This window comes from Aspergillus brasiliensis, assembly GCF_001889945.1.
Source record: "Aspergillus brasiliensis CBS 101740 unplaced genomic scaffold ASPBRscaffold_14, whole genome shotgun sequence".
Taxonomy (NCBI): domain Eukaryota; kingdom Fungi; phylum Ascomycota; class Eurotiomycetes; order Eurotiales; family Aspergillaceae; genus Aspergillus; species Aspergillus brasiliensis.
The window spans coordinates 74,609-88,508 of record NW_027137455.1 but is presented as its reverse complement, the minus strand read 5'-3'; the positions used below and the strand labels follow the sequence as shown (position 1 = coordinate 88,508).

Here is a 13,900-nt window from a genome sequence, read left to right as displayed (position 1 = left end):
GCTTGGTGTTAGGTAGATAGATAAATGAAGGGCTAGTAACGGAGATGTCCTGGTGGACCATTTATGTAATGAATTCACGGAGGGTCTTATGTATGTGAATCCCGTTTAATGGGAAGCGGGCACCATTGAATAGAGTCATGATTGCGGGGAGTCTGCCTCGGCTATCCCCTCAATATGTCGTAACCAATGCGACTACACGATGTCAGATATAGAGCAACCTGGTGGCAGCAATCTAAGCTCTTCGGTGGATCCGCCGCGGAGGAACCTTCGCGGGGGACATCGCACGCGGAGAGGTGGAGATAGTGGAAATGTGGCTATTTCTGACGACCAATGAGGCTGACGCATGAAAACAGGGGCAATTGTCAGCCAAAATCTATACAATAGCTCAGTTCAGTGATTTCATGAGGAATGACCGAACTGCGGCTTCTTCGCCGTGTGCGCCACCGGGTTCCGCTTATACCTTATCACTTGGGTTGGCGTCCAACAACGATGCCTAACTCTTGATGTATCCAGCCTTGGTGGGCGTGTAGAGTCTGCTTAAATTCAGATATGACGAATCTATATATTATGAATAAACAGTTCCTTACTACAAGAGGCCAACTTGGGGAATATTGCAGACAAGGATTGCGGATAGCAAGGGCAACTAGCTAGATGCATTGGGCAGGGCATAGTGCGAGAAAAATGAAATACTAATGGTCTACATATAACTACTAATCATATCATCTAACAACTGCCTCACAGAATCACCGCTCCTCCCCTCGTAGGAACTTGGGAGCCTTGTACGTCAAAAAGTCCCTGCCCTTGAAGAACCACACTAGGCATCCAAACAGCGTCCAACCCCCGACGTGTCCCGTCCCCGTTGACTGCCCCACGGGGACGACCATCATCTTCTTCTGGGCGTGTGCATCGTACGTTCTAACTTTCCCCCCTTGCTCTATTTCCCCCACAATGTTCGCTACCACAGTCTCTGCCTGAAGAGGCACTCGCGAGAGCAGTCGGTACGGATGACAAGTAATGTCTCCCAGAGCGTAGGTATCGCTCCGGCTGACCCCGTCCTCCAGGACGCGGAGTTGACTATCAACATTGACCCAGCCCTGCGCATTCAAGAAGCTCTTGGGGATAAAGGCGTTGTTTGGAATGGTGCCTGTTGTGGCGATATATGCATCCACAGTATACGTGCTCCCCGTGGACAACTTCACCTTCCAGGTCTGGGTGTGAGCTTCGTACACCGCGTCGACGACCGCGGCCTCGGTCAGGACTTCGACATTCCGCTGGCGGAGGAGCGATGACGCCGCCCTCTGCACAGGGGCAGTCGCCCCCTCCAACAGCTCGCGGCTCCGGGACACCAAGGTGACCTTCTTGGGACCCGCGACCTCGGCCAGTTCGCCGGCGAGTTCGACCCCAAGGGGCCCCGCGCCACCGATGAGGATCCGCCGTGCGGCGCTCAGCTTCACCTGCGCCTCGCGGATTACCTTTTTGGTATCCTCAAACGCCGTCGACTTGAAGGGAAGTTGTATCCCTGATCGTCCCAGCGTCGCAGGGGTCGTACTGCCAGAGGCGATCACGAGGTAATCGAAGCTGAATGAGGTCGCATTGTTATGAGTGGGCGCAGGCGTAGCCGTCGCAGCAGAATTCGCAGCCAGGCCGACGGAGACGGATTTGGTCGCGTAGTCGATCTTGGTCACCAGGCCTTTGACAAACGTGAATCTGTCTGCTGGGTAGTCGCGGAATGCGCCGGGAATCGAGTATAGGTACTTGCTTTGTGGCAGGCTGTCGGGCTTGACGAGGAACCGCGGTGCGGCGATGTTGAAGTAGTATTCATCCGAAGGGTTGATCAGGGTGATCCTTGCTCGCGTGGTCTGCCGGAGGAGTTTGTGGCTTACTGCGAGGCCTGCGTGCGAGCCGCCGATGACTACCACAGAGACGAGTTTGGACATGGCGATTGAGATGACGGTTCGTGGTTGCAGTTATCACGGGTGATGGGTGTGTCGAGAGCGCCGCAGGAACAGGAGATCGATTCTGAGGTTTCGACGAGCCGGGAATGGCCACTTGGAGGACAAAGTATTCAGAAAGGGGCAGCCAGCCTACTTACAACATACTCCTAGTAGTGTTATTCAAGTGTCGCTGCGGGTGGATCTGCTAATAACCCTGGGGTGGCAACTGAATCTCGGGACAACTTCTTCGGAGGATCTTCAGAACCCCATCCCGTGAAGAGACTCCACTAGCTCCAGCCTCGGTATTTGGTTTGCTCGCAGGTAGAGGGACGCGATCGTATAGATTATAGTCAGTCAATAGACCAGATCCCCACCTTACTACATTGATTTGGGGAAAGCTTCGAACTTGCTAAGATAGCTGTTATTAGAATAAACCATGTGGGTGCGTGATATACTCGAGTGACTTCGAACGCCATGGGTTGATAGCCTTGTTTCTTACGGTTTGCTTCGTGGGATGGATATGCTGACCAAAATCACACATTCCATACATTTTAATCATTTGCAATAAATAGCAAACAAAACTGCTACGAGAGACAACCATCACGTCGCTTTGTTATCTCCAAAATCCTTGGGCAGCTCTGGACCCCAAACAGACAGCGGTCCAACCGGTTCTCTCCTCGTTGGGTTATCCTGATTCACCACATCCCCATCGGCATAATGTTCAATCTTGAACCTGGAACTGTCATACCAGTAGTCAAAAATTTGACTGCCCAAAATATGCCGTCCCACCCCCCACACGCTTTTCCACCCATTCTGAGCCAGATGCTGGTGACCGATCAGCTGCGTATCGAAGTCCGCCACCTCAAATGAGGTATGATGAACATATGTCTCGCGCACCGTGGGGGGAGCCCGCTGCAGGAACAACGTGTGGTGATCCGTATACTCCTCGCCGAGATCCAAATGCATAAATGTCATGACATCCCGATCCGGGAGCTGGGGTAAGTACAAGATATCGGAATGAACAAAGTTGAAGTTGCCCGTGTAGAACTCCAGCTCGGTCTGGAACTCCTTGCACACGTAGCCGTAGTGCCCCAGCTTGTGAACCAGGGCGGGCCCATCTCGGTATCGCTGAAACTGGCCCTTGCGAGGCTTTTCAAAGGGGTAATTGAACGGTCCCTGAGACTCGTGTGTTGCCGTCGGTGGCTCTTGCTCGCCGTCCATTTCGCGCTCAGCCTGGCCGTACACCACATGCAGAAAGGTCCCGTTGGGACGCGCAAAGGAAATCATCTCGCCGCCACCCGGGGCTTCATCTAGTGTCTTACGGATGGCGCCTGGTAGTTGCGCGGCCTTGTTGAAATTTTCTTGGTCTTTGGCGACGAAGGCCGCGCCCTTGAACCGGGACTTGGATGTGCCACTCTGAGAAGCGACGTAGACGTAGGGATCTCTGCCATAGCCGCGGTAGTAGATAGTCGCGCCTCTGCGCTCTGCCTCGACGAATCCAAAATCTTTGGCAAACCTAGCAAAGGCGTCTAGATCGTGATGATCGAAATAGACATGCGCGATGCGGCTTAGCTGGACCTTTGACGGGTTGTTTTGGACTGTCGGAATGTGGGAGGGGGGGAGGATCCAGTCTTGCCATTTTTGGGGCAAATGGGTGATCAAGTCGAGCATCCAAAGAGACATTGTCGCGGTTCCAAGAGTGTTTCTGTCGAAAAATGGATCGAGACAAGTCGATGGGCGGCAATGGGTTGCTTAAAAGCCCGAGGACGGACAAACATGATTGTTGCATGTGACAGTAGCCAGAGAATCCTTGGATAGATCCCTGACCGCAGAAAGGAAGGGTATACTTCATCTTCGGCGAGTTTGGATATTGAACTGGTTCAGATGGGAGTGAAGATCCTCCGCGGGGCAACTCTGCATGTGATGTTCCGACCGTGTCATTCAAATAAAGTGTCTGAGGATAAGCTGGTCCTTTTCATTCAACCAGTCCCTCACATTGTCCTTCTTCACATTCCATCCCCAAGTCTTTCGCGATGACTGCCTTTGAATACCTTTATCATTTCGAGACGGAGGAAGGAGAAGGGTTCTTTGCAAAAGGCGACTCGACTGAGCCCGTCATTGGCGCCACCGTCACTGCATATCCGACGTTTGAGGATCTGCTGGGGGATGATAATGCGACGCAGGCAACAGTAACTAAGGTATGCATCTGAATTCATATTTCCCTGTGAGATTAAAAATCTGACGACGGGTCAATGTCCAACAGCTTCTGCCACCCATTCCGCAAACAAACCTCGCGATCTACTGCGTCGGCCTCAATTATAAAAGCCACGCAAAAGAGGCTAGCGTACGTCCTTCAACCCAGAGTCCCTCATAGCCGTCGATTCTCTAATTGTAACATCACAGCTGAATGTTCCTTCCAACCCCCCGTTATGGACTAAACCGGCCGCCTCATTAGCAGCGCCCAACGAAACTATCCCCATCAGTCGCTTTTGCGCCTCACACCTTCCCGACTACGAAGTAAGTCGCCCACTGCCACACTCTCATAAATGAATCAACTATCAACATCCAGTTCCAAGGGTGAATTAGTGTTCGTTACTGCACGGGAATGCCGAAACATCACCCCAGAGGAAGCCTCATCATGTATCCTCGGCTACACCATCGGCAATGACCTGTCCTGCCGCTTCTTCCAGCTCCCCGAACAATCCGGTGGTCAGTTCTTCTACGCCAAAGCCTTCGATAAGTTTGCACCCATAGGACCAGTCCTTGCGGGCCCGCATGTCTTCAACAAGGCCAGAGAAACGGCTAGCCTAGTTACCAGTGTTAATGGAGAAGTGAGGCAAAACACTGTCATCCAAAACGATATGATTTTCTCTCCGGAACGAGTTTTGAGCTGGATGAGTCAAAGTACGCTACTCTCTACTGATGATTCTTACGTACCTGGACTGACCTATGGTGTACCAATTGCAGGCACCACCATCCCAGCGTATACGGTCGTGATGACCGGGACCCCGGCGGGGGTGGGTGTATTCCAGAAACCCCGTCAGCTTCTCAACAACGGGGATGTGATCGAGGTTGAAGTCACTGGGCTGGGGAAACTGAAGAATAGAGTTGTTTTCGAAGAAGGACAGGATTCTATCTTGTGAGGCTCTCCTCTTTTTTCTCTCCTTCGCCGGTCCAAAAGCTTTCTATCTCCGCAGACCTAAGTTCTTTCTTCCAGATAAATACTGATTCAAGACCTCGTTGGATTGGGCAAACAGAGCGCTTGCTTGGAAGCTAGTCAAAGCAAAACTTTGGTATAGGTTTAGCCTCTGGTTGATATGACGCTGCTGGGTTGTTTTCTGTCTTTTCTAAATGCTGATTTCTGCTTCTGTATTGGACTGGAGATCCGGAGTTCCCAAGCTACAGGACACAGATGAGTTGTTGTTTCTATATATACTCCTCTAAGTCGTATCATTCTTCGCGCATTTTTCGAGTGGCCTGGTAGTCTGGCACCTTGAATACTGTATTTTTTTCCCTAAGATAAGCGCTACTCTTGAGTCAATTGACTGACGAAAGCTTAGCTACCTATCAGCCGGGCTTCTCAACCCACCGGGTGCTTTTGTTTCATGTAGCTTTATCGGGAGAGAGGCCTCGGCCATTACTGGTGGCATCGCACTTCGCCACATACATTGACTCTTTACGGAGTAACTACGGAGTCGTAGGTTGTTTCTCCATTGATCGGCAAAGGTGCCCACCCGATGGGTGATCGACCCCCGCACTCGTACTTGAGGTAATACTCGATACTACTATTTCCTCCATGACTATTTCCTCCGCGGAGGAACTATGGCGGTGGCACAGGGTAACCGGGTCAGTCCAGGAAATGGCCGAGTCGGAGGCTCTTCTCTCTCTCTCCTCGCCTATGGTAGCACGTGTTGGGCCAGAAAAGAATTGTAGTGAAGCATATTATATTAAGTAGATGTTGTTCTACCTGTGCAGTTTATAAAGCCATCAATTTTCTTGCAAGTGAGATCGATGTGGTAGTCGCATTTGTCGAGTGATCGGAAACCTCCTTTGCACAAGAACCTCGATTACACTGTCGACTAATGGATACTGATGTTGTCATTGTTGGCGGCGGACCATCAGGTCTAGTCCTAGGACTTTTTCTAGCGCAGTACCAAGTAAAGGTACGTATGGTCATTCCCAGTCCCTGCTTCTGCTTTGCTTGACAGACTGACCCTGACGCATTGTTCATGTACCATCAGTCAATCATTCTCGAAAAAGAACGCGAGGTTACCACCGATCCGAGAGGCGTGGTCTTAACGGGCGATGCATTGCGATCTTTGTGGAAGCTGGGGTTGGGGAAGCGGATCGCGTGGATAGGACAAGGTGAGATCTCTTTCTCTGTCTCGGGTCTACCCAGGCCTTATGGAACAGGGGATAGGAGGGTTAACGTTCATTTTTCAGAGCTGGACAGTCTAAACTTTCATAAGACGACCTTTCAAAACGGGCCCTTTTTGACAATTCCTCTCGAAAGGGACATTCTAGAGCATGCGCTCCCTACTACTATCCTTCAAAGTCAGCCTCGACTAGGTGAGTGATTCGGAGACTACCTTGCCTTTTAGCGACCTCTAGTTCTAACCGCTGCACATGTCACAAAAGAGCTGGCCCTACGAGACCTGGTGATAGCGTCGGAGTTCTGCACACTCCAGTCCTCATGCGAGGTCGTGGGATGCGAGATGGGTGCAGAGGGTGTCACCGTCCATTACACAAACGTTCATGAGAAGCCCTGTCAGGTCCGTGCTCCTTATCTGATCGGAGCAGACGGAAAACGAGGTATCGTCCGTAAGCATTTCCTCGAAAAGTCCGCCGGAATTCGACAAGAGACCGGAATATTCGAGTACGAAGGCACCTGGATTGCGGCCAACTTGAAGATCACTCTCCCGACGAGAGAGTCCCATCCGGATTTCCCTCTGTGGGCATACGGATACACCGAGGAAGCGGTATACGATCTGTTCTGGCCAGCCAACTGGCACTTCTGCCGCCCCCCTGGGAAACCAGCCGCGTGCGGACGATTTGGTCCACGATCGGAGCGACTATGGCGACATGAGTTTGCGGTTCCCGAGTGGAAGTATAGCCATGACGACGACTCAGCGGATGCGAGTACCGCGTTCTGGGAGCACCTCACTCCGATGATCACTCGGTCTGTGCCTGGATGCAGGGGCAGGGTCACCTTTCCACGCGACTGCATCCAAGTCCTCCGCTGCCGCCCATTCGACTTCTCTCACAAAGTGGTGAATCAATGGTTCTCCGGACGAATCGCTCTTATTGGAGATGCTGCCCATGTCTTCCCTCCCTTTGGGGGCCAGGGCGTTGCCTGTGGCGTTGCAGATGCTGAGGGCCTGGCGTGGCGGTTGGCTGTCCTGACAAAGCTAGAAAGGTCAAAGCTACTTTCACCAGCCCTGCCATCCAGTACCTTACAGTCCTGGGCCGAGGAGCGACGGATGGGCGTTGACATGTCCGCGCAGTTGACGCTGCAGAACGGGGAGTGGTGCAACAAAGAGCCCAGCTGGTGGGGTGCGCTACAGATTATATTTCTGAGACTACTACTTTTTGTATGCCGAGGTGCAACACTGGGTTCCTCTCCAGTCAAAGCAGCAGCCAGTGGGTATCAGGGTTGTTCCCGGGGTGCATTTCTACAGAACTCTGGGGGCGGACGAAGGTTGGGTCAGATATATGTTCGAACGCGCCTCCCTCAGAGCAGTGCGACCGTTATTGAACTCTCCGACCAGGCACTGCGACGAGTTTCCACAATCTTCAGCTTGCTGGTCATTCACTCTGGCCAGTATGATGATCAACATGAGGAGCTAGAACAACTTCTTCGGCGAACGACTATCCACTCAGCCATCCTCTCATCCAAATCCCAGGTCCATTTTGACCTCAGAAAGGATGCAAGTCATGACTACGGAAATACCCCGTGGCCTATATCATTTCCAGCGCTGCCCCATCTTCTGACAGGGTATACAGTTCGTCCAGGATACGACGTCGACCAGTTTAAGCGCCGGCTGAGCGACAACGGAGCAAGATATTTCATCATCCGTCCAGACAGCATCGTGTACGCGGCGGCCAAAGGCCTCCAGGATCTAGAGCGCTGCCTGAAGGCTCTGGAGCAAAGCTTTTCCTAGTCTATCCCCGCCGTGGTCTACCATCGAGCATATTCCTTGATACTCATTTCGAAAAGACAACTCTTGTCCGTATCTCTGTCGGAGTATTACATTAATAATGCTATAGCTTACAGTACAATATTACGTTTCCAATCTCAATATGCTTCATTCATCATGAACGTTGGGGCTTTATAAGCAAAAACAATCCCTTCCCCTTGAATTTCCAGGTCCAACATCCGACCAGTGGCCGCCTTCCAAGTGTCTCGCCCCGTTGACTACCCAACCGTGAGGCTTCAATCGCGGTCACTGGATGTACTACTCGTTAACTACATCTTTTGTAACCATCTACCATGGGCGTGGAATCAATACCGTCATTGTGAAAATACATTATATACCTCGCCCCAGTACATGCACTGAGATAAGGACATGAATACGACGGAAAGCAAGTGTATAATACAACTATGAGAGACGCATGGCACTCAAACTGCAGCCAACACTCCCAGTCTGATAGTCTCTCGAGAAAAGTGTCAATTAGTGTAATTATACATATTCTGATGTTATGTCAGGACCGGCCACATAGAATACCTCAAGTTCACTATTTTACACGTCCATTTCAAAGCCGGCCAAGACCGTGCGTGCTGTCGACAGAAACTGCAACCACCTGGGATGCAGCGGCGATTCAAAGTGCGACAGTATTAGAGCAATATGGCGATGGGAGAGCGGCCCGGACACCTGTTGACTAAAGCTTTCGAAGGAAACTGGTAGCATGGGTCTGGTTAGCTGAAACGGCCAGTCCTTGTTTCAATATGTGCCCCATGTATGACAAACGTACGCTTCAGAAGCCTGGGTAATGTCCAGATCTTTGCAAAATGCTGAAGTTGGAAAGATAAGACTGTGATGTGGTGGTCAAGGATGCCGTGCCTAGGATTGTGCTCCGCAGTGCTGGTGTCGCCCGGCGCCGCTGTCTTCCTGTGCAGATCCAAGAAGACAAGTGCGGTGAAAAAGGTGAAACATACTGCCGGATCGACTGCGAGACAGAAAGAACTGTCCCAGTGATCGGCGACTGAGGCGATATCCTGGCAGGGCTCGAGAATGCGTTCCCAAGCTATTAGACATTCATCGGCATATTGTCGCTGGCCGCACTCCACGATGGAAAGGAGCAACTGCGCCATTCGCAGATGGAAGATGGTCACCATACGTGCATGATAGTCGATGTGTGATTCGTTAGAGAGTGCGTTGCGTCTAGGGTTTAGCCATCCGGACGGAAGAGCGCTACGAATGGTAGCTAGGTGTTTCTCGGCTTTGGCGACTTCCACCAGGATAGTCTGGGCTGAGCGTACGACGTGCATCCGCAGGACCTGGCCCGCTTGTCGCAGGATAGCGCTTGTAATGGTGTGGATATTCTTCAGCAGTGTTTCTGGGTTTAAAGAGGCGGCCAGAAGCATCTTGGGTAGATTTTCGGGGCTTGGTGGTAGGAATAATTCATGGGGTAACTCCTCCATGATATCGGGATGGAAAATAGATTTGCTTCGAACGAGCGCAGTGCCAATGGTAGCATCGTCAATCAAATATGGCATTCCGGATGAGAGGTTAGTGTAGGAGTCAAGGCGGTAGATACACCACCAGATCCACCGCCATTCTTGGATATTGTCCTCACTAACGTTTCTCCAGTCGGAGTAGAGTGTACGAACATGGTCGAGGCGGTCGAGGCCGATTCGGTAGGCCATGCGTGTCAGCCGGCCTATACGAAGCCATGCGTGATGGCCTGGGAACTGATGGAATTCGTAAAATGCGAGGAGGTAGGCTTTGCGAAAATGGTCAAGGGATGGAGTATCACCAACAAGATCATCCTCCAGAATACTGGAGCTCAACAGGTGATCTACTTCAATCTTCAAACTCTGGAGATCCTCTTCGTTTGCGGTGAATCCGGTTAGTGTGGCGGTGATGATGACTATGGAGGAAATCAGGTCTTCCGCGCACAGCGAGCTTCGATAGCAATGGAAGAAGAAGTCTTTGGAGAATATGGGGTTTGCGTCTTGGAAATTATCAAAGTAACTGGTTAATCTGAGCCAGGACTTAGTTTCGGCATCCGCGCAAAAACGGCTGGAGAAGTGCGTACAGTAACTCGACCTGCTGAGGGGTGAAACGTCGTTTGCTCGCAAGTCGAGGAGTGGAAAGCTGAGGGCTACTGTCGCTTAGGACTTGGTAAGAACCCCCAAGGGGTGTTTGGCTGGACGTGCCAGGGAAGACATGCTCGTTCGGCGAAGAGTTCTGTTCTCTGCCGGGAATGTCTTCGTTTCGAAGGCTCGGAGACTCACTAGGATGCGGCCGAGTCTGATTACGGCCTGCACGCACTATCAGCACAGGATGAATCACCGGCTGTCGCGGGAAGAATGAACGGGAGGCGTGTGTTACCACGAGCCGCGATGGATGCATGACGCGAACCACGCAACGGGCCAGGCTTGCGCCTTATCAGGCTGTACCTGCACGTTTCTCCGAGCTCCCCGCATCGAGAGCAGGTTGGCCGTGCCTGGTTACCTGATCGGATTGAGTAAGTGGAGAACCACTTCGGAGGAATTCCCGCAGCGTACATTTGACCTTTTTCCTACCTCACATCTTAGCGACAGGCTTGTGTTTGGTAATCACGCCACTTACCGAATACACCTATCGCAAACCCGCGAAGACAGTCCTCTTCCATTTTGTTGCTGCATTTGGGCTACCTGTAACGTTACCGTTTGCGCAAGAGGAATTATACTACCACGTATTTGATGAAGAGAACAGATCCAGCTTGACTCTGTGGGATGCAGCAGAAGCGGTCGGGAGAGGAAAGTCCGGGGAAAACACCCGGGTAGTCCCGATGGGGGTTAGTGCCATCAATGCCAAGGCGAAATTCTTCCGCGGAGGAATTTTCGGAGACTCACAACGTTCACGTGTGCATCTTAAGAAGCTACCAACATCTATGGCTTGACGGGGAGCTCAGACAGTTCGGGCATAGAGGTGCGACGGGTTCAGATCAGAGCCAAAACAAAAAAACCAACTCGGAGAGACTATGAAAATTCCTGCTTCAGAATGAGTTCGAGCACATGACATTTGTAAATGCTGAGACCTAGAGAGCTTATATATATTACAATTTCTACGCCTGGACCAGTTCACCACGTGATCCAACGTAGTATATAAAAATTGTGGAAATTCCTAAAAATCCCTATGATTCGAAATATTCCAAATATATCCAAGCCACCTAAGAATGTGTGGTTATCATAGAATGCATAAAGTCAAAAAACCGATGCTGGATCAGGATTTCTCTGAAGCAGCCTACTGATTTCTGAACCCGTCGCAACTGAGTCCCCAGACAGTTCAGCAAATTCAAGTAGGTGATTGCTTTATATAAGCGACCGATCATTCTCAGGCAGAAGCTTCATCCTGTGCGACGTCCAATCCAGATTTTACAAGGTCGAGCTTAAACCGCCGGAAGAGGATCCAATTCTGATTAATAGCGCTAGTTAGAAAGAGACCCACCGGGGCCGTGGAGATGTAGAATCACTCACCAACAACTGCAAGGGAAGAAATGTAACAAGAAAGCGAAGCAATTTCGCCAACTTGCCTTCCCAAATTTCAGGGCTAACGCGTGGCTGCATCAGCTTCGCGACCACCGAGGTAGCGTACGCGCGGGTCGACATGCCATTCTCATTCCCTCGGTACTTGACATTCTCAATGGTGGCCTTGATGGGAAGATAGAGCGACTTCTCTGGAGCGTGCAGTCCATGGTGTAAGATGTTGCTCTGCACGAACCCGGTCACGATCTCAATCACCTCAATTCCCAGCGGCATCATCTCCTAGAGTCCCGTTAGAGAAGGATTATGTGGAACAGAGATGGTTACGGTGACTGTGGCCTCACCAATCGGAGAGTTTTCGAATATTGGCTCAGAGCCGCCTTGGAAGCATTATACGGCCCTTGCCAGACAACCGGGATGCTCCGCGTCACGCTTCCAATCTGCACAATTCGCGCGCGAGGCGACCGACGGAGGAGCGGCACGAAGACCTGACAAAGACGCATGACGGCAAACACGTTGACGTGGAATAGTTTCACCACCTCTTCAAGATCTAGGTCCAATGCGGTTGAGGCGTAGTGAGTTCCGGCATTGTTGATCAGGAAATCGAGACGGCCGCCTGTGCGCTTCGATACGGCGCCTCGTAGTTTCTCGATGCTGTCTGGCTTGCCAAGATCGAGGGAGAAGGCTTCAATGTTGTCGTAGTGGCTCGTTAGCTCGCTGAGCGATTCCGCGCGTCGAGCCGTCGCAAGCACGGTCACCCCTTTGGCTGCAAAGGCTATTGCAAGGTCTCTTCCGATTCCGCTGCTGCAGCCGGTGATGAGCGCAAACATCGGTTCCTGTGCCATGACGGGAGACAGAATGCTGTTCTGCTAACAGTTCAAGGAGAACCGGATTGTCCGAAGATATGCATTCTCATTGCAGATTAAAGTAGAGCCACCAGCGGAACAAATTCCTTAAGAAGAACACGATGGCATAAGCCAGGCGAGCAGTAACTTGCATAAATGGGTAACACGCTTACCACGTAAATCCTTCCGCCACAGCCTGTTGATCGGCACAATTCTTCCGTTGGGAATTCTATCAGTTCCTCCGGCGTCGATTGCCTACGAGGACCCTAAAACTCTCTACCAGCATGAGGAAAGGGTGCCATTACCGAAATCCCATTTATCCACGGCAGGCAGTGCTGAACGACGATGGTCGTTCCTGGGTCGCATCCCGACATGGCACTCGGTCTGTTATATCTAGGCACGAGTGTCGGGACTCAATCGCCGGCCGGTAGATCTCCGTAAGTTCGTTACCGAGATGGCGCGGTTAGGTGGGCCAAGCTATAGTGGGCAAAGGAGAAGGTCAGGTTAAGACCTCCTTCATAACTCAACCGCTAGTCTCCTCCGTTTAGGTGACCAGTGAACACTTATATATTTATTGTATAGTTATAGTTATTCCTACTGCGTGATCCCGCTGGATGTGGATGCCACCTTTCCCTAACTATTTGACACAAGATGGCCGGCCAAACTTCCTGTTGCTAAACCTAAGACTCTAGCAAGGATACGATCAAGGACACCGCAATAAATAATGTTCATAGCGGCTGACTGGATGAAGAAGATGATCTGCCTGTCGTCCCTGTTGTAACGGTCGCATGCGCTTATGGCTTGCATAGTATATTGCCCTTATGTGAACACAGATGGGTGCTCGGGAGATACCATGCTGATGCCGGGGGCGAGCAACGGAAGAATTATTGTATCTAAAACCGCGCGAGATAATGGACAATGGCATTCACAGTTCGCCAGATCTCAAAGACATATTTTTACACCTGCGGGTCAACTAGAAGCCCAGCTGTGCCAAAGTAACAAAATGACTCCCACCTACACACCGATAGCTCGTTGTTTGTCAAATCCACTGAAACCCCATGAGACAGTCCCCCATTTCCCACAGTTTTCTCTAAGCTTCCTATTCCTGCTTCTTTTACTCCTCTATTTTAACTATCTTTCAAGCAAGCTCCCGGAGATACTCCTCATATCACTATTACTTATCATTATCCAGTATTCCTGGGTCACTATCCAGCTGATCCCTCAAAGATTTATACTTTGTAATAATCTCCGCATCATAATCTCTTTATGCCTCATATTATTTATAGTCAGCCTGCAGTGTATTCCAGACCTCATTAGATACTTCTAGATCACAAGACCTGTTCAAGTCTACTTCTATAAGATTTAAATCTAATTTAGTATCTGGTGGCATTAATAGGCTATCTTATTATATTACCAAAGAAATAGCTATA

The 13,900-nt window shown here is 50.9% G+C and overlaps 6 protein-coding genes across 6 annotated transcripts; 2 read left to right on the top strand and 4 right to left on the bottom strand.

Moving 5' to 3' along the window:
* Positions 1 to 661: 661 nt before the first annotated feature.
* ASPBRDRAFT_47323 (NAD(P)/FAD-dependent oxidoreductase) lies at positions 662 to 2,031 on the bottom strand. The gene has a single exon (XM_067625834.1). It carries the CDS (start codon positions 1,935 to 1,937, stop codon positions 744 to 746), a length of 1,194 nt encoding a protein of 397 aa, XP_067475069.1. The 5' UTR covers positions 1,938 to 2,031; the 3' UTR covers positions 662 to 743.
* Positions 2,032 to 2,378: 347 nt separating this feature from the next.
* ASPBRDRAFT_47322 (2,4,5-trihydroxytoluene oxygenase) lies at positions 2,379 to 3,632 on the bottom strand. The gene has a single exon (XM_067625833.1). The coding sequence runs from the start codon at positions 3,615 to 3,617 to the stop codon at positions 2,535 to 2,537; it is 1,083 nt and encodes a 360-aa protein (XP_067475068.1). The 5' UTR covers positions 3,618 to 3,632; the 3' UTR covers positions 2,379 to 2,534.
* Positions 3,633 to 3,931: 299 nt separating this feature from the next.
* Positions 3,932 to 5,349, top strand: ASPBRDRAFT_47321 (fumarylacetoacetate hydrolase family protein). Its single transcript, XM_067625832.1, has 6 exons — positions 3,932 to 4,132; positions 4,198 to 4,278; positions 4,338 to 4,451; positions 4,511 to 4,838; positions 4,902 to 5,073; positions 5,152 to 5,349. Exons 1-6 carry the CDS (start codon positions 3,968 to 3,970, stop codon positions 5,153 to 5,155), a joined length of 864 nt encoding a protein of 287 aa, XP_067475067.1. The 5' UTR covers positions 3,932 to 3,967; the 3' UTR covers positions 5,156 to 5,349.
* A 593-nt stretch (positions 5,350 to 5,942) lies between these two features.
* Positions 5,943 to 8,206, top strand: ASPBRDRAFT_160379 (putative monooxygenase). Its single transcript, XM_067619472.1, has 4 exons — positions 5,943 to 6,097; positions 6,176 to 6,299; positions 6,378 to 6,503; positions 6,573 to 8,206. Exons 1-4 carry the CDS (start codon positions 6,017 to 6,019, stop codon positions 8,093 to 8,095), a joined length of 1,854 nt encoding a protein of 617 aa, XP_067475066.1. The 5' UTR covers positions 5,943 to 6,016; the 3' UTR covers positions 8,096 to 8,206.
* Positions 8,207 to 8,258: 52 nt separating this feature from the next.
* ASPBRDRAFT_68554 (transcription factor domain-containing protein) lies at positions 8,259 to 10,862 on the bottom strand. Its single transcript, XM_067629001.1, has 6 exons — positions 10,730 to 10,862; positions 10,666 to 10,679; positions 10,490 to 10,612; positions 10,194 to 10,419; positions 8,907 to 10,138; positions 8,259 to 8,832 (listed from the first exon to the last, which is right to left on the bottom strand). Exons 1-6 carry the CDS (start codon positions 10,783 to 10,785, stop codon positions 8,675 to 8,677), a joined length of 1,809 nt encoding a protein of 602 aa, XP_067475065.1. The 5' UTR covers positions 10,786 to 10,862; the 3' UTR covers positions 8,259 to 8,674.
* A 614-nt stretch (positions 10,863 to 11,476) lies between these two features.
* Positions 11,477 to 12,470, bottom strand: ASPBRDRAFT_185427 (SDR family oxidoreductase; the record flags this gene model as incomplete). Its single annotated transcript, XM_067620046.1, has 3 exons — positions 11,477 to 11,557; positions 11,620 to 11,907; positions 11,970 to 12,470. The coding sequence occupies 3 exons, from the start codon at positions 12,468 to 12,470 to the stop codon at positions 11,477 to 11,479; spliced, it is 870 nt and encodes a 289-aa protein (XP_067475064.1).
* Positions 12,471 to 13,900: the final 1,430 nt, after the last annotated feature.

Bases quoted from the DNA above. Each gene is read 5' to 3' on its own strand.
- ASPBRDRAFT_47321 (XM_067625832.1), top strand. From the start codon at position 3,968: ATGACTGCCTTTGAATACCTTTATCATTTCGAGACGGAGGAAGGAGAA. The intron at 4,452-4,510 runs GTAAGTCGCCCA...TCCAGTTCCAAG, and splicing joins CACACCTTCCCGACTACGAA to GGTGAATTAGTGTTCGTTAC. The intron at 4,839-4,901 runs GTACGCTACTCT...TACCAATTGCAG, and splicing joins TTTGAGCTGGATGAGTCAAA to GCACCACCATCCCAGCGTAT.
- ASPBRDRAFT_160379 (XM_067619472.1), top strand. From the start codon at position 6,017: ATGGATACTGATGTTGTCATTGTTGGCGGCGGACCATCAGGTCTAGTC. The intron at 6,300-6,377 runs GTGAGATCTCTT...TTCATTTTTCAG, and splicing joins GATCGCGTGGATAGGACAAG to AGCTGGACAGTCTAAACTTT. The intron at 6,504-6,572 runs GTGAGTGATTCG...ATGTCACAAAAG, and splicing joins TCAAAGTCAGCCTCGACTAG to AGCTGGCCCTACGAGACCTG.
- ASPBRDRAFT_68554 (XM_067629001.1), bottom strand. From the start codon at position 10,785: ATGCAGCAACAAAATGGAAGAGGACTGTCTTCGCGGGTTTGCGATAGG. The intron at 10,139-10,193 runs GTACGCACTTCT...GTCCTGGCTCAG, and splicing joins CCTCAGCAGGTCGAGTTACT to ATTAACCAGTTACTTTGATA. The intron at 8,833-8,906 runs GTACGTTTGTCA...CCATGCTACCAG, and splicing joins ATTACCCAGGCTTCTGAAGC to TTTCCTTCGAAAGCTTTAGT.
- ASPBRDRAFT_47322 (XM_067625833.1), bottom strand. From the start codon at position 3,617: ATGTCTCTTTGGATGCTCGACTTGATCACCCATTTGCCCCAAAAATGG.
- ASPBRDRAFT_47323 (XM_067625834.1), bottom strand. From the start codon at position 1,937: ATGTCCAAACTCGTCTCTGTGGTAGTCATCGGCGGCTCGCACGCAGGC.